The sequence below is a fragment of the Microtus pennsylvanicus genome, chromosome 4 (genome assembly GCF_037038515.1).
Source record: "Microtus pennsylvanicus isolate mMicPen1 chromosome 4, mMicPen1.hap1, whole genome shotgun sequence".
Classification (NCBI taxonomy): Eukaryota; Metazoa; Chordata; class Mammalia; order Rodentia; family Cricetidae; genus Microtus; species Microtus pennsylvanicus.
In genome coordinates, this window is record NC_134582.1 from 45080882 (window position 1) to 45107185 (window position 26304).

Below are 26304 nucleotides of genomic sequence, written 5' to 3' on the forward strand. Positions count from 1 at the left end.
TGAAGTACTCTATAAACCAACTTCTTACTTCAATTGGTTAAACGTCAGTAATTAATAAAGTTATTGATTGCCAGTAACTTTTGGCGAGACATTGACAGTCTTTAAACATTTAATTTTATTATTTCCAATTTCTCTTATTTCTTTATTTTGTGTTTAGGTGTATGTGTATATGCATGTGCACTCATGTGGAGGTCATAGGACACACTGGAGCCGATTTCTTCCTCCAAGCATGTGTGCCAGGGACAGAACTCAGCTTGCCAGACTTGGAAGCGAGAGCCCTTACTCCTGAGTCATCTCACTGGACCCAAGCACTCCATTTTAGAACATGATCCTGGACTTAGGTAACTCCAAAGCAAATCTCTTTATTTCTAATGTAAAAACAAATCAGATGACAATGGCTTAAATGCACCTCTTAAGTTTCATCCATTAGAACCCCAGTCTCCCAACCCATGGTATAACGACATCTGGAGGCAGGATCTTTAGGACATGTTTGAGCCAGGAAGGCTTTGCCTTCATTGGTGAATCAGTGTTTGGATGTTGGATTATCATGTAGCTGGCTCTGTTATAAAATAGCAGTCTCTGAGATATTTGCTTTATCATATGATGCCCAACATGTGATGCCCCGTGTCATGTGACAACTCTGAAGGAAAAGCCCCAAGCAGACGCTGAGCAGATGAGAACGCCATGTTCTTGGACTTCTCAGCTCCCAACAACCAGATAAATGAATCTTTATTTTAATGATAAATTTCCACGTCTCAAGTATTTTCTTAGAACAGCAAAAGTCAATGGGAAGTTATCAGCTCATGGGTTTATTTCACCGTTCTGAAGCGCTCAATCATCTCCAGTAGAAATAGATTATATTTCCCCTAAGATTTCCTTTTTCTTGTTTTCTCTGCTTCCTGCCTTTACATTCCTTTCCACAAGATTCCACCATATAAATAAATCTTTAATGAGAATATAGTTTTATGTGCTTACAGATATTGTCTTCGGGATCTATTGACTCACACATTTCAATGTTATAGTTTCTAACATATTAAGGGAAAATTCGTCCCTTTGAGATGCAATGAAATACATTTAGGCTTGTTTTTGGATAACCCTCTCTTGGAGCTACAAGAGTAAAATAATTTCACAGATTTGAAAATGGACCCACAACTTCTGACTAAGGAAAGTTCTAGAACATACACAGGATTCCTATTTCATTGCTGAGATAAATGGTCTAGGGATCTCTTACAGAGTCAGAGAAATATTTTCCTCCTGTTTTGAAATAATATTTTTTTGTGTTGGCATATATTCATTGTATATGAAACTGGACTTCACAGGACATTTTTATACAAATATATATTGTACATTGGGCATACGCCCCTCTATCCACCATTGCCTCCTTTTTCTCTCCCTTTCTCTCCTGTTAGTCCTGCTTCCCCTAACAGTCTCACTTTTACTTGCATAACACACACACACTCACACACACACACTCACACACATACACACACACTCACACACACACACTCACACACATACACACACACTCACACACACACTCACACACACACACATACACACACACACACTCACACACATACACACACACTCACACACACACACTCACACACATACACACACACATACACACACACACTCACACACATACACACACACTCACACACACACACTCACACACACATACACACACTCACATACACATACACACTCACACACACACACTCACACACACATACACACACACTCACACACACACACTCTCTCTCTCACACACATACTCTCTCTCACACACATATCATTTTATGTATCTATATAAAATTTAGTGTCCACAAATGAGAGAAGTCATAGTATTTGTCTTTCTGAGATTGACTTATCTTGTTTAATATTAACTAATACAACTTAACTATCTACAGTTGCATTCAGTTTCCTGCAAATAACAAAGCTTCATTTTTCTTTATGACTGAAAAATTCCACTGTGTGTATGTGTGTGTGTATATATATATATATATATATATATATATATATATATATAACATTTTCTTTATTCATTCCTCTATTGGTAGATATCTAGGTTACTTAGTCATTGTGAACAGTTCTGTAATTAACATTGATGTGCAAATATTTCTGATATGTTGACTTACAGTCCTTTCGGTAAATATCCAGGGGTGACACAGCTACAGTCCAGGTTTAAAAAAAATTCTTAAAGGGTGATAAATACCAGTTCATGATTCATATGGTTTAGGTGAGTAACTTTCCACCCTCAGACAAAAAAGATAAAATCAACACATACACACGCACACGCGCGCGCACACACACACACACACACACACACACACATACATTTTAGGTACAAGGGTTTAATGATCTGACTAATATCTACTTTTCCTTTTGAGATAGTTCTTGCTCTTTTGCCCAAGTTGGTCTTGAACTCCAGTCTTGAGTAATGTCTCCTCCATAAACATACTGCTATACCTGTCTCCTTCACTTCTTATCCTATGATTTTTATGTCCTTAGGATATAAAGACTGGCATGTGGTGCCTCCCAGCACTGGGGAGGCAGAGGCAGGAGTATTTCTGTGAGTTGGAGGTCAGCCTGGTCTACAAAGCACTTCCAGGACAGCCAGAACTGTTACATAGAGAAAACCTGTCTCAAACAAAACAAAAGGAAACAGAACAGAACAAAACAAACAAATGATGTAAAGACTGTGGTCTGACTTGGAAAAGTTCTGACAAAATCTTAGGGAAGCATAAAATACTTTGCATTTATCCTGTCTCCCCACTTGTTTGTGTCAGTCAGGATGGGTTGGTGGGCAGGAGTGACCCAGTTCAAATCACAGGGGTTAATACGTGAAAGAGCAGCTGAGGTCCAGCTCAGTGGTCCAGCAGGTGGTTGGCTGGACTCTGGATTCTACCCCGGCCATTGAACAGGGAGAATGAAACTGTGACAGGCCCATTTCTCACAGGTGTGTGCACCACTGTTGGGTCACCTACAAGGCTCTTCTCTCATTACAGTCACTCAAGGACATAGGTCGAAGGAGCAACCATAACTTCAAAGGGTAAGGGAGAGAACCGGAATCCTCATAATGACAGAGTTACCCCTGGAAGTGCCATGTTACTGCCAATACTCAACATATTGACCAGAATGACTACCTAGGCCCACTTAGCCATAACAAGGCCAGGAAGTGCAGTTTTCTCATGGCCAAGTGGGACACAGTTAGAGAAAACATGATGTACAATTACATTGTTGTTTTAAGGTTTTATAAGAACCACAATGGCAAATAAATGTTCATAACACTCAAAGGAATGAACTCACCTCAAGCAGGTTGGGGTCGTCTTTTGTTTCAAGTAAATCTTGCGATGTTATAAGAGGCTCGCTCTTCCCGCAGCTCTCCTGGCTGATGAGCGTGTCTGCATAGTTGGGTTGTGGGAAAATCAGGTGACTCTTCCTAGAGCCTGCGGTAAGAGAAACTTCCTGGGAATAGGTCTGCAGGAAAGCTTGCACCCCATCCAGACCCACAAAGTGAGAGGCTGGTACGCCAGCCAATCCATTTCCTGAGGCTTGTAGCAGGCGCGATGAATGCCAGCGTCGTAGCCTGAGCGCCAGCAACACAATGACAAAGGCCAGGAAGACACAGGAGACCACAGCCACTGCCACCACTAGGTAGAGTGTGAGGTCGGAATCTTTGGGATTAGTCGGGGTGTGGATGCTTTCCAGGTCCCCCAGGAGTTCAGGGATGCTGTCAGCCACTGCTATGGTGAGTGTGACAGTGGCCGAGAGAGGGGGCTGGCCGTGGTCCTGCACACACACCACCAGGCTCTGCTTCAGGGCATCTCTGTCCAGCAAGGCCCGGGCAGTGCACACCTCGCCTGTGTGCAGCCCCACTGAGAAGAGCCCTGGCTCGCTGGCCTTGATCAGGCGGTAGGACAACCAGGCGTTCTGTCCTGAGTCTTTGTCCACTGCCACCACTTTTGTGACCAGGTATCCAGGATCAGCAGAGCGAGGTGCCAATTCCACACCAGTGGAACCATCTATAGGGAGGGCAGGATAAAGGATCTCAGGCGTGTTGTCATTCTGGTCCAGCACAAATAGGCTCAGTGTCACGTTGCTACTGAGTGGAGGGTTCCCACTGTCACTGGCTGTCACCAGCAACTGCAGGTCTCTAAACTGCTCATAATCAAAGGAGCAAAGAGCATACAGGACACCAGTATTGGAGTTGACAGAGATGTAGGTTGAAAGTGGCACCCCCTGAAGTGTGTTCTCAGCCAATGAATACGTAATTTCTGCATTCTTGTCAGTGTCTGGGTCCCGTGCCGTAACGGAGAAGATGGAGGCTCCCCTAGGATTATTTTCTGGAATATAGGCTGAGTAGGAGGCATGGGTGAAGGTAGGAGGGTTGTCGTTGATGTCCGACACAAGCAGAGTGATATGAGTTTCCGTGGACAGCGGTGGTTTCCCCCCATCGGTGGCTCGTAGACTGATATTATATTGAGACACCCGTTCACGGTCCAGAGATTCGGCTGTCACTAAGCGGTAGTATTGGTCTATCGATTTTTCTAGAGTAAAGGGCAGATGGCCTAGGACAAAAACCGTGACTTGTCCATTCTGGCCAGAATCTCGGTCATGTACGTTGATGAGAGCAATTTCTCTTCCAGCAGGGGCTTCTTCTGGGACTGAGCCTGTGAGAGAAGTGACTGACACTTCTGGCGCATTGTCATTCACATCCAGAACCGTGAGGAGAACCTTGGCTCTCGAAAAAAGACCTGGTCCATCTTGTGCTTCAATTTTGATTTCGTAGAACACAGCATCCTCATAATCGAGACTTTTTAATATCGATATATCTCCAGTCACCGAATCGAGATGGAAAACCTGAGCAATTTTTCCAGGCATTTTATCCAAAATATAGGAGACTTGGGCATTGAATCCCTCATCGGGATCAGTGGCGTTCACTGTGATCAGCCGGGTGCCCACTGGCACATTTTCCAGAACACTGACATGGTACTCTGGCTTAGTAAACACGGGCGGGTTGTCATTTGCATCCACGACTATCACCTTGATGCACAGCTTGCCAGTGTGAACAGGGTCTCCACCATCAGAGGCAATGAGATCAAGCTGATGAACTGCCTTTTTCTCACGATCCAAGGCTCGCTCCAGCACTAGTTCTGGGTACTTGACGCCATCGGTGACACTGTTCACAGCTAAAGAGAAGTAGTCACTGGGGTTGAGCTTATAGTTCTGCAGGGAGTTCATGCCCAAGTCTGGGTCAAATGCAGTCTTAAGTGGAAATCGAGTTCCAGGAATTGTTAGTTCACCAATTTTTATTTCCAATTCCTCTGTTGGAAAACTAGGCGCATTATCATTAATATCGCTGATATCGACTTCTACCTCAAATATTTTCAGCTTATCCTCTACAAGGATGTTAAAGCTGACGAGACAGGGCGCGCTCTGGGCGCACAGCTCCTCCCGGTCTATCCTGCCCGCGGTGACCAAGCTGCCGCTTCGCGGGTTCAGAGAGAAAAGCTGCGACCTACCTCTGGAGACGATGCGGACCCCGCGCTCCGCCAGCTCGCGAGGCTCCAGCCCCAGGTCTTTGGAGATGTTGCCCACGAAGGAGCCTTTGTCCAGCTCCTCCGGCACCGAGTAGCGGATCTGCCTGAAGCCAGTCGCACTCAGCGGCCCCAGGAGCGCGCACAGCAAAGCCAGGGCTCCGGCGGTTCCTAGTCCCAGGCGGATCATTTCCTTTTTCTTGCTTTTTTCCCTCTGAATTCCCACGATGGGTCCTAGCCTTACACCCTCATGGAACTAAATCTTTCATGGCCTTAATTCACACACCACAGAGCTGGCTGATGCTGTGGTGTGAGTTTGATAGACGCTTCTGTCTTTTCAGACTGTTCTTGGCGTTTCTCTGCAGCAGGGAAATGGTGGACTGTGCGTCAGCGGCGCCTTTTCTTCTTGCATGGTCAACAGCGACACCCAGAGGCCTAATCAGTCACTGCACACTCCTAGGTAAACCCAAATAACCCTTTGTTCCTCGCTTCAGTCCTTTCCGTTGGAGGCAAGGGAACGAGCACTGACTTCACATAACTGAAGTGATATTTGTTAAATTGTGTGGCTTCAAGTTATTTTTACTGGACATGCAGCACTCCAACCTTAACTCCACTAATATTGCTTCAACATCAGTCATATTTATGGATTATAATTCTTGAAGTTGGTCTTTGATATCCTGACATATTAGTTTTAATACTTTTCACTTAATTGATTCGTTAAAAGGACACACGGTTGGATGTCAGACAATATGCTTTTTTTTAAAAAAAGATTTAATGTGGAATATGTAGCTCACCATTTCTGTCACAGAGTTTATGCTGATGAAAAATCACTTGGGGCTTACCGTGCGCTGAAATAACTAGCACAGGGAGAGTGGCCGAGGAGGACGGGAAGGTCTCCAATCTGGCTGTGGGGTTTAGCGAAGGCCTTATTGAGAAGTGTGAGAAGAGTGGACCAGGGGAAAGGCTTGGGTGTGAGAGAAATCACAGACCTCGGGCTACTGGAGACATTCACCTTGCCCTGGTGCAGAGATGAGGACATCTTTTTAAAAACTACAGGTGACGCTGGTAAAGATAAGCTTGTGTTACCCCCAGAACCCCCTGTCCTGTATATTTTCTTCTTGTAGCACAGAGATAGAAACAAAGATAGGCATGGCGGTACATGCTTTTAAGGGAGAGAACATTAGAGAGGCAGGGGAGGGTGGATCTCTGTGAGCTTGAGGCCAGTCTGGTCTACATAGAGAGTTACAGGCCAGTCAGGGTTACACAGTAAGGTCTTGTCTCAAAATAAAACAAAACAAGTAGAAATAAAACAAAAAATGTCATTTCAATCATGATGCATTGTAGATGTATCCATAAGGTGTTTATTCTTACGGATTACTGCCTCAAAAGGAACTCTGTTTTTAATTTTCTTATGTTTATACTTCATTATATGCTTACATGTAAAGATATTATGACACTCTGTTCCAAAGTGAATTCTGAGTTTATCTCATAGATACTTACTTATGCAGTACTAACAAACACATGGAATACATTTGCCCCAAATGTTCCAGCAGACACTCTTGGATGTAATTAGGACTCCAAGCACCATAGGAGATGTAAATCTACCTCATACAAGTTTCAATTAGTGCATGGTTAATTTCCTGATGAAAACAAGCTGATTCTTAGCATTGGCACACCCACTGTTAATAAGTGTATGATCAACACACTAAAACCAACACAGGAGGAATAGAGAAGGAAAACCAAGTGTTTATAAACGGAAGGTTTTTGGCATCTGATGCAAAGGAAATTTGGGGAAAACAGCAATTGTATGATATGGTCTCTGAATCCCTTCTATCGTCTCTGTGTATACCAAGCATAAGAGTTATTTTTCAGGACAGCCAGTCAGTATAATTTCCAGATCTGAGAAAATGAAGTTTCAGTGAAGAGAAACCTGCTACCGCTACTTTACCAGCTTGCTATTGGGTGCACAGTAAGCTCCCAAGGAGCACGGAGCTACCTCCAGAGACTGCTGTTTGCAGCTAAGCAGAGACACCATGGCATGAAACTCTGTAAGGAATGTATGTCCTAGGGATGGAGGCATGACTCAGTGGCAAAGTACAAGCAAAATGAGGTTTCGGTTTCAATATACACCACTTATGCACAAACATATATGGGTTTGAGATGTAGCTCACTGCGAGAGTGCCCGCCTATGGTATACAAGGCCATGGGTTTGATTCCTAACACTGAAAAAATGTATTTTTCTTGTTTTGTCTTTGAGACAGGGTCTCATTTTGTAGTCTTGGCTCTGTTGGAGCTTGTTATGTAGATGAGGTTTGCTTAGAACTCACAGAGATCTGCCTGTCTCTGCCTCCCCAGTACAAGTGGTTAAAGGTGTGTGCCACCATGCCCAGATAAAATTCCTTCATTTAAACAGATATGGGTACGCAAACTAAGGAAAATAGGTAACTACTCTGAAAATCTGAAGAAGAAATATTAAGATCAAGTGTGAGAATCACTGGGCAGTTGCGGCGCACACCTTTAATCTCAGCACTAGGGAGGCAAAGGCAGGCGAATCTCTGTGAGTTCAAGGCCAGCCTGGTCTACTAGAGCTAGTTTCAGGAGGGCTCCAAAGCTACACAGAGAAACCCTGTCTCAAAAAAAACAAAATAAACAAAAAAGAGAAAGAATCGTCAACCAAGGTGTTTCATAATTCATACACAGATTCAACTATAAAGCAAGCCTTACATTCAAAGGAGGAAGAGTCTTCAATTAATAGAAATCCAATGTATGCATTGCACACACACACACATTATATAATGCATACATTGCAGTGCTGGGAACCCATCTCAAGGCCCAGTGCACGCGAGGCAGGTAAAGTACCACTGATCACCAGCCCCAACCTTTCCCATGGATGGGAAAGTTAAGAAACCAGTGCATTGCTAACAGTACTCTTTTGATGATTTAAATGTCACCATCAGCTATTAATCCATGATTTCCATTCATTCCACAATGATTTTAACTTCCCGTTCAGCCCACGCGCACTCAAAGCTACCTGGTAATAGTTCACCTGGACTCACTTAAGCTTCAGTACATCTTCAAGGAAAAGCGGGACTAAAACACACATATATTAAACACCCGGGGCAACTAAATAAATAGGTAAATTTAGCAAAATAACATGAGCGTATTTAAGAAAACGTTACCTGAGGGGTTTCTTCTCTTTTATCATCGAGTAGAGACTGGGGTGCTGAGAGGAAGTCAGTTTTCCCACAGCTCTCCTGGCTGATGAGAGTGTCTGCATAGTTTGGTTGAGGGAAGATGATATGGCTTTTCCCCGAGTCTGCCGTGAGCGAGACTTCATGGGAATAGGTCTGCAGGAAAGCACGCACCCCGTCCACTCCCACAAACTGTGAGGCAGGGATGCCCCCTAACCCATCTCTTGAAGCCTGGAGCATGCGAGACACATGCCAGCGCCGCAGCCTCAGTGCTAGCAGCGCAATGACGAAGGCCAAGAAGACACAGGAGACCACAGCCACTGCCACCACCAGGTAGAGGGTAAGTTCTGAATCATCAGAGGTGGCAGGGGTCCTGATGCTGCCCAGGTCAGCCAGGACCTCAGGGATGTTGTCAGCCACTGCTATGGTGAGTGTGACAGTGGCCGAGAGAGGAGGCTGGCCGTGGTCCTGCACAGACACCACCAGGCTCTGCTTCAGGGCATCTCTGTCCAGCAGGGCCCGGGCAGTGCGAACCTCGCCCGTGTGCAGCCCCACTGAGAAGAGCCCTGGCTCGCTGGCCTTGATCAGGCGGTAGGACAGCCAGGCGTTCTGTCCTGAGTCTTTGTCCACCGCCACCACTTTTGTCACCAGGTATCCAGGTTCTGCAGATCGGGGTGCTAGTTCCACACCAGTGGACCCGTCTGTGGGGAGGGCGGGGTACAGGATCTCAGGCATGTTGTCATTCTGGTCCACCAAGAACAGGCTCAACGACACATTGCTGCTCAGTGGAGGGTTCCCACTGTCCACCGCTATCACCCACAGCTGCAAGTCTTGGAACTGCTCATAGTCAAAGGAGCGGAGAGCATAGAGGGCTCCAGTGTCAGAGTTGATGGAGACGTAGGAGGACAGGGGCGCCCCTTGAAAGGTATCTTCAGCTAAAGAGTAGGTTACGTGGGCATTGTCATTGCTGTCAGGGTCATAGGCCAGCACTGAAAAGATGGAGGTGCCCCTGGGGTTGTTTTCAGCAATGTAGGCAGAGTAGGCCCCCCGGGAAAAGGAGGGTGGGTTGTCGTTGATATCTGCCACCTGCAGTAAAAGGTGGGCATCTGTGGACAGAGATGGGCTCCCTCCATCCTTGGCACTTAGAGTGATGTTGTAAAAGGAGAACTGCTCCCTGTCAAGAGCTCTGGTTGTAACCAGTCGGTAGTAATTGTCCACTGACCGTTCCAACTTGAAAGGAAGCGTCTCAGGAAGTGAACACGTGACAACGGCATTCTGCCCAGAGTCCCTATCGTGTACATTGAAAAGTGCAATTACGGTTCCGGGAGGAGAGTCTTCAGGAACAGAAGCAGTGGCGGATGTCATGTAAAATTCTGGGGCATTGTCGTTGACATCTAGAACGGTGACAGTGACCTTCGTCCTGGTCAGAAGACCTGGGCCATCCTGAGCTTCGATATCGATTTCATGGAATTTAGCTTTCTCATAATCCAGACTTTTGGTGATAGTTATATCTCCAGACGTTGACTTTAGCTCAAATACATCTGCAGTTTCTCCAGGGGCTTGCTCCTGAAAATAAGTCACTTGAGCATTGTATCCCTCATCCGGGTCAGTGGCTGTCACTGTGAGTATCCGGGTGCCTATAGGCATATTCTCAGGAACGCTCACACGGTACTCGGGCTGTGTAAAAGCAGGAGCGTTATCGTTCGCGTCCAGGACCTTCACGCGGATGCGGCAGGTGCCGGATCTCACTGGATTTCCCCCGTCGGAGGCTACTAGAACAAGATGGTGAACTGCCTCTTCCTCGCGGTCCAAGGCACGCTCCAGCACCAGCTCTGGGTATTTGTTCCCGTCGGCCCCAGTTCGCACATCCAGAGAGAAGTGGTCATTTGAGTTGAGTTCATACTTCTGAAGGGTGTTCTCACCCACGTCCGCATCATGCGCACTCTTAACAGGGATCCTGAATCCTGGTGTAGTCATTTCGCTGATTTTTAGTTCCGGCTCCTCTACTCCAAAGCGAGGAGCATTGTCATTAACATCTGTTACCTCCACCTCTACGGAATAAATAGTCAATTTATCTTCCAGTAGTAGGTTAAAGTTCATCAGACAGGGTGTGCTCTGGGCGCACAGCTCTTCCCGGTCTATCCTGCCTGCGGTGACCAAGCTGCCGCTTCTCGGGTTCAGAGCAAAGAGCTGCGACCTACCTCTGGAGACGATGCGGACCCCTCGTTCCGCCAGAGCTTGAGGCTCCAGCCCCAGGTCCTTGGCGATGCTGCCCACGAAGGAGCCTTTGTCTAGCTCCTCGGGCACAGAGTAGCGGACCTGTCCAGCTCTGGCCTCCCACAGGGAGGCCCAAAGGGCGCACAGCATGATCAGCATTCTGTACCGGGGCAGCTTCTGCAGCGTCGCCATTTCCCTTCTGCAGCAGTTTCCTCCGAACCTGCTTCCAGCACGGTGAGTCCAGTCCTTACTCCCCCAGGGTCTGAGACGACCAGTATTCAGCGGTTCCAGGTCACCGAGGAGAGAGAACTAACGGACGCTGCTTTCAATTTCCTTGCATCTTCTCTGGCCGGAAGCTGCTGACAAACCGCCAGTCCTTTGTGTTGTGCCAGCCCTTCAGTGGGATTGGTTGACTGTCTTTTACTCCTTAGGTGGTCAACAGCGACGCTCAGAGGCCTAGCCAGTTTCTGCACTCGCGCAGGCAAACCCATTTCATGTTTTACTGTGACTTAACTCTCAAGAATGACTCTTTACACTAAGATGCCGTATTATTTACAGTAGAAGTAAGCATTTAAAGGTAGGGACTTCTTTTCAGAACTCGTAAGAATAGTGTAAATATACGTAACCTGAGATGGTTGCTACGAAAGTATTGCAGAATGTTTAAGGCTTAAGCCAAGGGCTGTTGGCCTTGATGCCTCACACTGTCTCTCGAACCTTTTCTTATCTATGCTCAGACAAAAAGGTCAACATTGGCTACATTTTCTTATAAGGTAAGTGTTCTGAATTTTTGTGCTCTGTTGCTTAGCATTTAATGCCAACACTTGATATGTAAATTGTTGATCATCAGGCACTAAACAGCACGCGTGCCTGACACAAGGTTTGATTGACTCTTAGTTGGAGACCAGTTCTCAGAAACTTTTAGGGTGGGGAAGATGAGGAAAGTAAAGAGGATCTTATTAAAGAGTATCGATGCCAGATTTGGTGAAAAGCACTGACCCCTGGGGACATGCAGAGGAAGGGGACCTAACTTATGTTTGAGAGTCAAAATCGACCTTTCCTGAATGCTACTTCGTTTGAATCCCGACAGGTAGGTAGAATGGATCAAGAACGAGACTGGAGTAGCAAAGAAACTCAGAGCCAATGCTCGGAGCTGGATACAGCCAGGAACATCATGGATGTGGAAGGTTTCCATGTTGAACAAAGCCCAGGCAGACAGGGTACTTTACACTAAGAATCTGTCACTCAGAGTTGTTTGAGACTGTTAAGTCCTCTTTCCCTTTCTGTGTTTAGTCTTGCCCGGATGACACCATAGATGTCTTCTTACTCCTGTTTACCTTACAGATACAAACATATTTATGCATAGTGCATTTATTTAAAATTACACTTTGAAATATTTCAAGCTTATAGACCACTACAGAAAGTAATATAACCAAACTCTGTGCACATAACAGTAGGCTTTATTGAATTTTAATATCTTATCATATTTAAATAAGATGGATGTTTAGACTTTTTATTTTGAACAATTTTCAGAATTACAGAAGAGTTGCAAAAACAGTATAAATAAATCTCATATAGAGCGGTTCCTTGGTAGCTGAGGGGGCTTGGTTCTGTATCTGATGGTGCTGGAGTCCCTTGTGTAAATGATGCAGAAGGAAATGATCTGTGAACACTCTTCTGGGTAGTTGGTCATCTCACAATTATACATGCTAAGATAATGTTAATAGTTGATGAACATGTTTAAGAACTATGTTAAGTTTTCCAAATACTTTCAACTTGTGATGTAGATGTAGGTTCATGCAGTTGGATTTATTCACTTTACATATGGAGTTCACTGTATTCTGTGCCCTGCATTACCCCGAATGTTAACACTTTATTTTCATGCCCCCATGGATTCCATGTAAGTTGCAGACATAATGTCCCTTTACTTTTTCTGAATTGTTTCAGTACCAAACTATAAAATCAACTTGGCATTGATACAGTTTCATTATTTAGCCTATAGCTCTTATTAATAATTTGTCAGTTGCTACAACGTCTTTTCATAGCAAAATAAAATATTTTTCAGACCTAGGATCCATATCACAAAGTTTCTTCAGTGGGTAGAATTCGAACACTTCACCAGGCTTTGACGTGGGAAGATGTGGTCAGTCTACTATAAAACGTTCTCCCTTGTTGGGGGTGTTAGATTTCCTCTCCTTAGGTTCAGATGGTGCAGTTCTGGCGGGAAGATGTAGGAATGACGTTGTCTTCTTAGTGCATTTTCATGGGAGCCACATGGTGCCTTTGTCCCAGTACTGTTTTTGATAATTTCAATAACTGGTAACATTCTAGAAATTTTCTAGTTATTTGTACTTTTCTCTGTTGTAAACTTACTATTTATTAATTGATAATTAACTTGTCTAGTCCCCTCCTCCTTTTTTGCTTTCCTTCCATTTGTTACTCTTCCTCTCTTGATTTGTGGTTTCTTATGGCTTCTTCGTAGTATGTTTTTTGAAATCGATGAATGTGATACTTCCAACTTTCTTTTCAAGATTGTTTTTGTCTGTTTGGAGGCATCCCTTGAGATTCCACATAAACTTTAGGGTGGAATTTTTCATTTCTGCCCCCAAACCCCATTATTAGAGTTTTGATATGGATTTCAGTGAGTAAGTAGGTTGTTGTAATTAATTCTGTACACTTCTATTTATTTTATTTTTACATTTTTAACTGTTGTGATACATTAATTATACTAAAGTCGGGTATTATCTTCAAAATTGTGTTTTTAGGTGATGGGAGTTAATAATTATCTACCCATTTGACAACGCTTTCTTTTTTATAATCATGACCAAGTCATTTCCTAAATGAATTTCTCAAACACCACAACTAGTGCTTGTTGCTGTGACCACGACTGTGTTTTTTGTACTAACCGTCCACAACAACTGCTTTCTTTTGTGCATGTGTGCACATGAATCTTTAACTTCAACATTTCAGTATAAATTTAAGAACCTATCTTGTCAGTAGAATATGGATTTTTTTTTTTGAGACAGGGTTTCTCCGTAGCTTTTTTGGTTCCTGTCCTGGAAGTAGCTCTTGTAGACCAGGCTGGCCTCGAACTACAGAGATCCGCCTGCCTCTGCCTCCCGAGTGCTGGGATTAAAGGCGTGCGCCACCACCGCCCAGCTTAGAATATGGATTTTAAAAACCAACCAATTCATTAATTTGTCTTTAAATGTTAAGAGCTAAGCAAATGCAGGGATGAAATAATTTATTATTTGAGAATGTAATTTTGTACTCAAGAAGAAAATAAAAATCCAGAAGACATGCAGCAAGAATGAAATTCCCTTAAAAGCCACCAGAGAAGAAACAGATTACTTAAAAAAATGACAATGTGATGACAGAAAATTTCTCATTTGTAATAATCATAAGTTATAGGAAGACAACGTATTTTGAAATTTAGGCTTATACATTTATTTTAAGTAGAAGAATTCCTTTAAAAAGTGTTCTCACCTACTCTACTTCCTTATTGTTTTTCTCTCCTGAGGCCCCCCCCCCCACCTTGACACAAGGTCTCATGTAGCCCAGAATAGCTTCAAACTGGATATGTAGCTAAGAATGTCCCCTCTTCTTAAGTACTGGGATTATAAGCATGTGCCACCGTGCCTATCTTCTATTGGTTCTGAAACTTATCAGTCATATAGAGTGGTGGTTCACATCTGCAGTCCCAGCCCTCAGAAAAAGACAAGAAAATCACAAGTTAGAGGTCAGCCTGAGCTACACAGCGAGTTTCAGCCCAACTGATGAGTATAGTGAGAGCCAACTAAAAAACACTGCTCAGGTTCCAGGCAATAACTAGGCCTCTAAAAGTGCTTCAAGGCCGCGTGGCGGTGCCAACCTGGACAGCACAGCTCCATGAGCAGACGTACTGTTCACCGCATCTGTGTTCCTCTCCCTTGGTCTTCAGCTTGCAACAAGGCACAAGCACAGGGATCGGCAGGGAAGATTTCACGCACCTGATGGTTTTCATTGCTTATATTGGTTTCAATCAATAATCCAACCCTAGGCCACTTGTCAAGAATGAAGTAGTTTTGTTTATTTTACACTGCTGGCCTGCAACCCCTGTTTAAATAGCTTTAGATCAATTCATGATTTCTTGATCTATCTCTTGTCCGTCTAGATATTTTATTTCACTATTCTAATGCTTTACTATTTTATGTACCTGTTCAATTTGACAGAACAGAGTAGATGTAACAAGGCATGAATTTACCATGCCATAAATACACTTCCTTTTTTTTGAGACGGGGCCTCACTATGTAACCCTTGTTGGCCTGTAATGCATTATGTACACCAGGCTAGCCTTGAACTAACAGAGAACTGTCTGCCTCTGTCTCTTGAGTGCTGAGATTAAAGACGTGTGCCACTGCACCAGATCTTCACAATACACTTCTTATGAAGCATCAATATAGACAAATATGGAATATGTCTCAGTTTTGTCATTTTCACCACACACACACACACACACACACACACACACACACACACACGTGAAGGAAGCTTTAAAATTGTTTTATAAGTTTTATAAGTGTGTGACAAAATTTCTGTCCATTTCATAAGTTATTTAAAGAGATAAATTTTTAAGCACACATAAAATCTCTCAGTGAGAGGTTGTAGACTAAGATGTTTAGCAACAACATCAGACTGTATGGATTATTATCATTTTATATTAGCACAAATAAAATTAAGACTTTTGATGATTCTCACCACTATCACTTCTGAATAAGTGGATAGTCAACTCAGACAACAAAATGATTTAGCCAGATTTAAGTGATAAATAGAAGACAAATCTGTTTCTGACGCAGTTCTCTTTCCCAAAGGCGACAGGCCTCACCACACACTCTTTATCCTCACCACTCGGAACATCCCTGGAATGCCTATAGAAATCTAAAAGGGTAGGTCACCTGCGTTGTTGCTATATGCCTGAGATATCAACATTCTAGTAGTCTGAGGCAGGAGGATTATAATTTAAAACCATGCTGGGCTACAAAGTGAGTTCAAATAAAACATTAAATTGAAAGTAAAAAAAAAAAGTGAGTTCCAGGCCAGCCCAGGTATCTTATCAAGAACTTGTCAAAAGAGCAGCGCTCACCTAGCACAAGCCCTTAGGTTTAATTTCCAGTGGCATGAAACAAAAATAAACACACCCAACCACTACTGGGTGTAATGGAACATACCATTTATAGAAAACAGGGAAAGCAAATATATACAGACATGAAATAGTTTCATTGATATAGCTATTAAGGTCATTACAAGTTTACCTGAGAAAGTATTTCCTCTTTATCTTCAAGCAGAGACTGGGGTGCCGACAGAAATTCCCCTTTCCCACAGCTCTCTTGGCTGATAAGCGTGTCTGCATAGTTGGGCTGTGGGAAGATCAGATGGCTCTTGCGAGAGTCAGCGGTGAGTGAGATCTCACGGGAATAGGTCTGTAGAAATGCATGTACCCCGTCAACACCCCCAAAGTTGGAGGCAGGAATGTCAGCCAGTCCGTTTGCTGCAGTGTGGAGCAAGCGCGAGGAGTGCCAGTGTCGCACCTTCAGCATCAAGAGCACGATGACAAAGGCTAGGAAGATGCAGGAGACCACAGCCACCGCCACCACCAGGTAGAGTGTGAGATCTGAGTCCTGGGGATCGGCAGCTGTCCCAATGCTGCCCAGGTCGGCCAGGAGTTCAGGGATGCTGTCAGCCACTGCTATGGTGAGTGTGACAGTGGCTGAGAGAGGAGGCTGGCCGTGGTCCTGCACAGACACCACCAGGCTCTGCTTCAGGGCATCTCTGTCCAGCAGGGCCCGGGCAGTGCGCACCTCGCCTGTGTGCAGCCCCACTGAGAAGAGCCCTGGCTCACTGGCCTTGAGCAGACGGTAGGACAGCCAGGCATTCTGTCCCGAGTCTTTGTCCACTGCCACTACCTTGGTCACCAGGTAACCAGGCTCGGCAGAGCGAGGTGCTAGTTCCACACCAGTGGAGCCATCTGTGGGAAGGGCAGGGTACAGGATCTCTGGGGCATTGTCATTCTGATCTATCAAGAACAGACTCAGAGATACATTGCTGGTGAGTTGTGGGTTCCCACTATCACGAGCCATCACTCTTAGCTGCAAATCCCGGAACTGCTCATAGTCAAAGGACTGCAGTGCATAGACAACGCCAGTGTCAGAGTTGATGGAGAAGTACGAAGACAAAGGCACTCCCTGAATAGTGTCTTCCACTAGGGAGTAAGTCACTAGTGCGTTCTCATTGTGGTCAGCATCCTGGGCCTTCACTGAGAAGATGGAAGCCCCTCTGGGGTTATTTTCAGGAATGTAGACAGAGTAGGAGTCCTGTTCAAAAACTGGAGGGTTATCATTGATATCCGTCACTAGCAGTGAGATATGAGCTTGGGTAGATAGGGGTGGGGTTCCCTGATCTGTTGCTGTTATTGTGATGTTGTGCCTGGAGCTATGCTCTCTGTCCAGTGTTCTTTCTGTTACCAAGCGGTAATAATTGTCAACTAACTTCTCCAGTCTGAAGGGTAGGTTTCCAGGAATGGAACAAGTGGCATGACCATTGTTACCAGCGTCTTGATCATGCACACTGATAAGGGCAACTATGGTCCCAGGAGGAAAGTTTTCTGGCACTTCGGTAGTGACAGAGGTGATTCCAACTTCTGGGGCATTATCGTTAACATCCAAAACAGTGACCAGCACCTTAGCTCTAGCCATGAGTGCAGCACCATCCTGGGCTTGAATTTCCATTGGATAAACTTTATATTCTTCAAAATCTAGTGGTTCTTTATTCCTTATTTCTCCTGTGTAAGAATCCAATTGAAATTTCCGGACCACACTGTGGTCTACATTGTGAAAGGAGTATGTTACTTTGCCATTGGCTCCCTCGTCCGGGTCAGTAGCATTCACCTTGAGCAGCGGAGTGCCTAGTGGGATGTTTTCTGGGACACTCACGTGGTACTCTGCCTGAGTAAATGATGGCGGGTTGTCGTTCACATCTACCACCTGAACACGGATCTGCAGAGTCCCCGAGTGTACTGGGTTACCCCCATCAGAGGCAGTGAGAACAAGGTAGTGGCTAGCATCTTTTTCTCTGTCTAGAGGGCTCTGCAGCACCATCTCTGGCTGTTGTGCTCCTTCAGGTCCCTGTTGCACATCCAGGAAGAAGTGAGGGTTGGCGCTTAGCTGGTAGCTCTGAAGTGAGTTTATACCTACATCAAGGTCTTGCCCAAGAGGCAGAGGAATCCTGGTACCCGGAGTCGTTATTTCACTCATTTTTAACTCCAGCTCTTCTAACTGGAATTGGGGGGTGTTGTCATTAATATCAATTATCTCTACTTCGATAGGGAAAAGCTTCATATCATCCTCCACGAGGATGTTAAAGCTCAAGAGACAGGGCGCGCTCTGGGCGCACAGCTCCTCCCGGTCTATCCTGCCTGCGGTGACCAAGCTGCCGCTTCGCGGGTTCAGGGAGAAAAGCTGCGACCTACCTCTGGAGACGATGCGGATCCCCCGCTGCGCCAGCTCACGGGGCTCCAGCCCCAGGTCCTTGGCGATGTTGCCAACGAAGGAGCCTTTGTCGGTTTCTTCCGGCACCGAGTAGCGGATGTTTCCAGCCCTGGCTTCCAGGAGTAGCTCCAGAGAAAGGCACAGCAGCATCAGCCGGCTCCAGCCGGTTAGTTTCTCTGGAATCGCCATTGCTCTCTGGCTCCCTACTTTTCTCTCAATTTGTTATCAAGGGTATTGTTTTTCTGCTTTTCCAGGATCTTCTTTATCTTAATATTGAAAATAATTACAGCAGAGAGATGTCCAGAAATATGCTGGGCAGTTGCAGGCAGACATTTTCAGTCTGGCATGATGGAGAGTCTGAGAGTCACACGGTTTTTTTTCTTCCTTCCTTTCTTTTTTTTTTTTTTTAATTGGGCGGGTAGTGTAGAGCATGTGTCTCCCAGGTTGGTGAACAGCGGCGCCCAGAGTCTTAACAAGTTACTGCACTCCTTGCAAAGTAATCAGGTATCGTAAGCCCTGGTTTACTGCCAGGGAAACAGTAATTTTTTTTTAACAATAGTATGTATGTATGCATGTATGTATGTGCACATGCATGTATGTATTATATGTAAAGAAGAAGCAATGTTCATTTCCTTATAGCTATATTGCCAAATTGTATTGCTTTTAAGAACCTGGTAGTTCAAATTATCTGTTTTCCCTGTGTGCTACTGAAAAATTAAAATATTTCTCTAACCCCAAAGAGGAGAAAATCAGCCTTCCATTTATTCTGTTGTATAGCTTGACTACTTGATAATTTCTCAGGCCACAAAGAGAGGTTTGGAGGATGAAGAAAACACTAGAGAGGGAAAAGTCCACTTTCAGATTTCAGAGTGGAGTCTCAGATCTGGACCGCTCCATTTTCCTTCCACTTGGCTTTGAAGATTTTCAGAACCCTGGGATTTTGAAGGCCACGCTAAACCATATCCTCATTCTCCTTCTTTTCTGAAGCAGCTGCACTAAGAAAGATTTAAAATTCCCCCAAAGGTAATAAATTTTGAATAGGATAAATTCTGGGTCTGAGAATCTCACTAAACATATTGCATGAGTATATAATTTATACTTCAAACTCAAAAGACAGAGAAGTTGTGGTATTATTCTTTATAGATGAAAAAACCACATTTTATGTTCAGGGAGACTGTGGGGATGATAGCTGTCCCACACTCATGCATTGTATTCTCCAGGAGAAGGTGGCTTTATTCAACAGCAATGTCTTATAACTAGGGTGATGAGGATGTCACTTTCCTTTTGTTCATTGTTTGGAGATGTGGCAGCTACAGTGGTGAGCCCACCTCGGCTCATTGCAGGCTGGCTGGGAGCCCTTCGCAGCAGCCACGGAGCTCAACATCTTGTCCTTTCACTGCGAAGAGGATAATGGAACACTAGTGCTAAGTCCAAGGTCAAAGTAGGCACAGCAGATATGTTATCCACCGAGTTTGCAGAGGAAAGCAGCTTCTGAGAAATGCCTTTAAGGACAGTAAGACATCTCTGCTCTGCTACTGGATCCTGGCGGAGAGAGTTCTTGGAAAGTTTGGAGCCCTTTAGAGCTTGGAGCAGAGCTGGAATATTTAGAATGGTGAGCAAGGCCGAAGATGCAGTCAACAAACTGACAATTGCGATGAATGAGTTGGATCTTAGCTTGAAGAAAAGCAGGAACGATCTGAGGATAAGGAGGAGTATCTTCCCAACTTCATGCCAGCTTCTATAGACTTGGTTTGCTACAGAAAAGAACTTCCAGCTAACACTGCTCCTTCTGCTGAAAGTGCTCTGGTGGTAGGTGGTTCTGAGAACTAGTCTGCTTTATCCTGAGCATCGCCTTGGCCTTCAGATCAGCTGCAGTAAGGGCAAACCTTTGCCAACTCTCACATATTCCGAACTACTAAGGGATTACATTCAGTGAAAGATATATTTGTTGGGTAAGTGAGATGCTGGCAGATATGGAAAGTTGCTTGTTATTTTGTTCAAAAAACATGAAATGGGAAAATGGTTATTGTTTTCAAACCAATTTAAACAGAACACCCCGAAAATGCAATGGGGGAGAGGTGACGGCACAAGGAGAAAATGATTTGGAATAAATGACAAAACAATTAGCAGAGAGGTGTGAAGATCTGAGAAGGGACAATTTAAGAAGTTCTTGGGATCATTAGTTTGCCCACAGTAGCGCTGGGAGGATGATGGGAGTCATTCCTTCCAAAGCCAACAGTGCAACCTAACGGTAAGAATATTCCTCTGAGGTCAAATCATTTAAAGCCACATGAATAAACCAGTATATATCTTATAAATTACAGATGCACACATATACACGTATTTCCAGTCATTTTATCACATTCCGAGTCCTGATGCACATATCACAGTATCATAACACTCCATGGTGCTCTGCTGAGCTCTGAAATACTTGTGCTAAGAAGTGCATTCCAAGGTCAGAACAATCACAATTCTTTTGTTTGTTTTGTGGTGATTAATTCTACTAAAAAGGGAAATTATCGGTGCACTGACTAAAGTTCACTTATACATCCCCATACAGAAATCATGACTTCGGGATTACAGTAATAAAATGCTATTTTCTGTGAGGCACTAGTATGGATTATTTGAATATTTAAATATACTAGGGATCTTTTCACTGGGGAGAAGTATTTTCCTATAAATATATGTTAGTGTTACGATTTCTTAGGTATTGTACTTTATAAAGGTAGAGCTTTGGATGGAGGTGTAGCTCAGTTGGTAGTTTACCTAGCATGCTCGAAGCCCTGGGTTCAATCCACAGTAATGAGAAATCCAAGAGTGGTGTGCATGCCTGTAATCCTAGCAGAAAGCTTGAAGCCATCCTTGGCTTACACAGTGGGTTTGAGTTCAGCCTGGGCTATAGGAGACTGTTTCAGATAAAAATGAAATAAAGATAAGGCAAAAAGGAAAAAAATTGAGCACTTATATTAATAAATGACTGACGAAATGTAAATTTTCTTATGCAATCATTATAACTTAAATTTATTTCTTGTCTGCCTTAGGTAAAGAAAAAAATTGTCTACTTAAATTATAAGTCCCATAGATTTTGTTGATCTTCCATTGTTATCATTAAAATCTAAGACTTTGTAAATATTTAGCTTATCCTTGATAAAGAAGGTTACTAACTATAATGTCTCAAATTAAGAGTAATTTATTTCTCTCTATCTGACAGGAATATGGTGTTGGCACTCTAGAGTCTGGCACTTCAGGAACAATTGAGACAGATGTTGGCAGCCAACTAGATATAGCCATGAAAGATTCAGAAAATGAGGAAGGAAAGGAAGAAATTAAGGACAGTTTCTGTTCTTATATAACTACACAGTTTCTCAGACTCTCAAAGACAAATATATAGACCTCAAGGGTAGTAACTTAGCGTTGCAATACATCTCTTTCATTGTTGCAAGGAAGGAACTCTTTAATAAAAAATAATACTTTTCAGAACATATTAGGATATGTAAATGTCTTCCAAAAGGAATTGTGAACTAAAGAGACAAAATAAACACACATAAAAATAATCAGTAAGTTGGGCAGTGGTGGTGCATGCCTTTAATCCCAGCCCTCGGGAGGCAGAGACAGGTGGATCTCTATGAGTTCGAGACAGTCTGGTCTACAGAGTGAGTTTCAGGTCAGCCAGAGCTACACAGAGAAACCCTGTGTTGAAAGGTCAAAAAAGAAAAGAAAGAAAATCAGTAAGACAAGCAGGAGGAAGTTTAAAAGGCTGGATGCACTAAATGAGAACATTCGGAGTCACATGTATTTATTTGACTCCAATATAAAATCTAAAGCTTCATTGTTGCCACTCTGGGCAATGTCCAGGTGTAAGCTGTTTCTGGAATTAATACGAAGAAACTAAAGAATATAAAGAAACTAAAATCTGAAGATTTTACAATAGGAGAAGCCATGCACAGATTCTGGTAACAGGTGAGTCTCTGTGAATATAGGAGCAACTCCAAAACCATCCTTCAGAGAACAGGTTGACAGATATCCCTAGTGCTGGAGCTAGGATGTTACAGGTCCAAGACGATGGCCAGAATCCCTTTGAGAAGCCAGAGTACAGAACCCAAGGCAAGGCTTCCAAAGCTGAAACTCCGTCTGCCTGGCAGTGCTATGCTGCCTACACTGGGTCTGGCAGAGCTCCTGAAAACTCATGGCAGGGACCATGTACAGTGTAGTGACTGTCCACCACACAGGCCCTGGTATTCTGTTTCTGAGACACGGAGCAGTATTGTACACACGTAGCTGTATGAGCCCCTAGGTTGAAGAACCACATTAGCTGGTCAGAACTATAGGACAGCTCTTGTGCTTGTAGTTAGTGTCCACTTTTGTCAGCAGGTAGACAGGCTCCATAGTGCACACTGTAGTGACTTACCTAGTTGAAGTTTTTGGCAAAGCATCCTCCTTGTATTTTTGTGACAGTCACCCACCATCACTGAGAGGCTAGGATGGCGCTGACCCACTCAAACCCTGGTTATCATGTTGAGAATGAATTTAAAGGTGGTCTGCCGGGATACTGCGGCAACCTGCACTCGCTGACCGAAGGCAATAGCACTTTCATGGCGCAAGGCCAGGAAGAACAAGAATTATGACATACTGCAAGCTCTGCTCAGAAGTATTCAATGGCGGCTTCAGTGTTTCCAGTCCCTTGGGACAAGGCACAACAGTACATATCTGTAATCCAGCACTCAGGAGACAGAGACAGAAGAAGGATTATAAATTTGAGGCCAGCTGTGCTACACAGCAAGACCCTATCTCAAAGAAAAATAAGAGATCAGGATGTGGCTCAGTATGAAACACTTGCCTGGCATAGAAACGGCCCCAAGCCCAAAACTCAGCACGCAAAAAGAGAAAAGAGGAAAGAGCAGACTGCTTTTGTTTTCATAACACTTCACTTTGTAGTTCAGGCGGGCCTTACTCTCCATCTTTATGCTCAGCCTCCCGCATGCTGAGGTGACAGGCATGCACCATCACTTCCTGCAAGCAGAGCATTTTTGTTGGTGAAAATGTTCGAGTAAGGCTTGTGCTGGAGAAAAGGGATGTATCATCCCTGTAAAGGCACTGATGGTTAAGACTGTGCCCAGGGGCTGCTCCCATTTAGGATTTCATCTGTCAGTAGGTGCCCATTACATAGTAATTCTTGGAGGTGATCATTCCTTTTTTACCTCTCCACTTAAACATAGGTGTCAGTTCTGCTGTTTGGTTATTAATAGCAGTCCTTACCTGTGGACGCCAGATTGAGAGTGACCTACGCTGCTCTGTAGTTCTTCACCTCCGTTTCAGCTGGGATTTTGAAAACGGGTCTTTACACTACCTCCAATCTTCTATTCCATGTAGCTACTGCCTTCTTCTTCTTTTTTTAAATCAAAATCAAGCATTGCTGCAACCTGGGGGCAGTAGATCTATTCTGTATGAGTTGTGAGATCGTGTGGAAATAACAGAACTCTACCTTAAGGATGTCAGTGAAGATCACCCGGAATGCGATCTAGGCGAGGACGGGTTCTTCTGCAGGATGGCCCAGCTGCATAGCTGTGATTTGACACCCCAGTCCTGGCAATGGCTCTAGGCTCTGTTTTGTCTACAGCTGTCTTGCCCCGTAAACGTCACTGAGGAGTGGCAGTCCTTCTCAGGTCCAGGGTTTCTTTGGTAACAGTTGCCAGTATTTACCGCTGTAGGGCTCTCCATTCATTTCTGGAGTCAGACGAGATGGTCACCGACACGTTTGTAGAGTTATTCTCAGCGTCCGAATCTTTAAACGCTGCTATTAAGATACTCTCCAGGATTTCCCAAAACGGTGTATGTCGTTGTCATTTAAGTCCAGGATGGTTCTGTCTGTATGATTTTCGGTAGATTTAATTTTCAATTTGGAGTGGCTTGCGTAATTTCTCTGGTGAATCTACTGCATTGATCTGGTCGGTCTCTGCTGTCTTGGCTAGATGGAGTAGTTCTCAGCACTCACCCTCGGATTCTCCGCATTTAAACACTCAGTCTTCTTTTCGAATCACGCAATGCAGTTGGTCGTAGTTCTCCGAGCAGAACAAAGACTGCGGGAAGGGAGGCGGCGCTTCCTGCGCTCTGTGCGCCTGCCCCGTGGGCGACTTCCTATCCACGCAGCTGTAGAGACGTGAATTCACTCCCTGTAGTAAAAGTCACTCCCAGGAAGGAAAAGGCAGCACCTCTCTCGGAGTCATGAAACATCCTGACGATGATGACTGCAAGCGGAGAGCAGGAGAAAGGGCGAGGAAAACCAAGAGGTTCAAACAGATCGCAGGGAGGCCGTGCATTTTTAGGCTGTGTTTGTGAAAGCCCGCGGAGATCACTGGGTCAGAATGGCCACTGACTGGGCGACAGCGGCACCCAGAGGCTCAGCGTGGTAACCTATCGCAAACCTCTTTTGAAATTCCTCAGAAGACGCCACCTTCCTTCATTTCCAGGACTTGTTTTAGAATACTAGCTTCGTTAAGGTGGAGAGTATGGATTGTAGTTTTTGACAAAATATTAATAAAACTGTCTTTTCACAAAATTTAAGCGAAGTAATCTAATCTATTACAGTTCGACGTAAGAACCCTCGTACAATTTTTCCTCGATATTATTTTTTCCGGTGCTGAGGATCAAAGCCAGGACCTTGCACTTGCCTAGGTCCCGCCCTTGGCAGTAGTTTTTGAAGATGATACACTGATGAAATATTTTCCTTTGAAAGAAAGGGGAGGGGGGATCACTACTTGCCAGGGATGGTGGGGCACACTTGTAATTCTAGCACGCAGGAGGTAGGAAACCCACAAGTTCAAAATTAGCCAGGTCTACACAGTTCCAAGCCAGCCAGGGTGACACAGAGACATTATCTGAACAAAAATGTTCTCTTTACTAGATAAATTATCCACTGTTAAAAGACATGCCACAAAATAGAATTCCTAGAGTTGGGGAGATGGCTCAGTGATTGCTGGACAAGCACAAGGACCTTAGTCTAAACACCTAGCGGGAATGTAGAAAGCTGATGGCCACACTGGCTCTCTAACCACAGCCCTGTGCTGGGTGGAGAAAGGGGTTTGTTGCCCCACAGCCTAGCTCCAGGTTCTTCGACAGATCCTGACTCAGGGTATAACAAGGAGATCACAAGGATAGGATACGCTACAACTTCCTCTGGCTTCCACATGTATGTGCACAGGCAGGGGAGGGCTTGCAAACACACACACGAAATAAAATATTACGAATTCTTACTGTAAGTTCAAATACACAATTTTGGGTCTAACACATTGAAAATACTTTAAAAAATTAAAATAACCCAGAATTGAATTAATTTAAAATTTTATCTTTGACGTCTATTCCAATGCTTTCTCTATACATACACTTTCAAAAATTCACCAAATAATCTAAGCTCCTTCATGAATGTTATTGGCTACTCATACACCTTTTCTAAAATATAGATGTCAATTGTTAATATACCTTGTTGTGGGGTGTCCACCAGAGAAAACTGCTGGGACATGGGTTTAAGCCATAGAAAGTCTTTGTTAGCTGGAGCTGGCCGGCGACTACACTGGGTGTTTGGGATCCCAGTGTAACTCAGACTTTCCCAGGGTGAGCTTCTTTTCTTTTTGGTTTTTTGAGACCTTTCTCTGTAGCTTTGGAGCCTGTTCTGGAACTAGCTCTTGTAGACCAGGTTGGCCTCGAACTCACAGAGATCCGCCTGCCTCTGCCTCCCAAGTGCTGGGATTAAAGGCATGCACCACCACTGCCTGGCCTCAGGGTGAGCTTTTAAGTACAGAAACCAAATTCTGGGTTGACATACTAAGGTTAACAAGA

The 26304-nt window shown here is 44.3% G+C and overlaps 1 protein-coding gene across 3 annotated transcripts in view; it reads right to left on the reverse strand.

Moving 5' to 3' along the window:
* The window catches only part of LOC142847804 (protocadherin gamma-C4), a 191244-nt gene extending 166425 nt beyond the window's left edge, over positions 1-24819 (reverse strand). Inside the window, exon 1 of one of the 3 annotated variants that reach the window (XM_075968885.1) lies at positions 16240-24819. In XM_075968885.1, coding sequence (XP_075825000.1) covers positions 16240-18660 — 2421 coding nt within the window. In that variant the 5' untranslated portion in view covers positions 18661-24819. Of the gene's footprint in view, positions 1-3312; positions 5921-8722; positions 11432-16239 lie in introns of those variants that run through there. The other 2 variants (XM_075968887.1, XM_075968888.1) reach the window with 2 other exon arrangements.
* Between the last annotated feature and the right edge of the window lie 1485 nt (positions 24820-26304).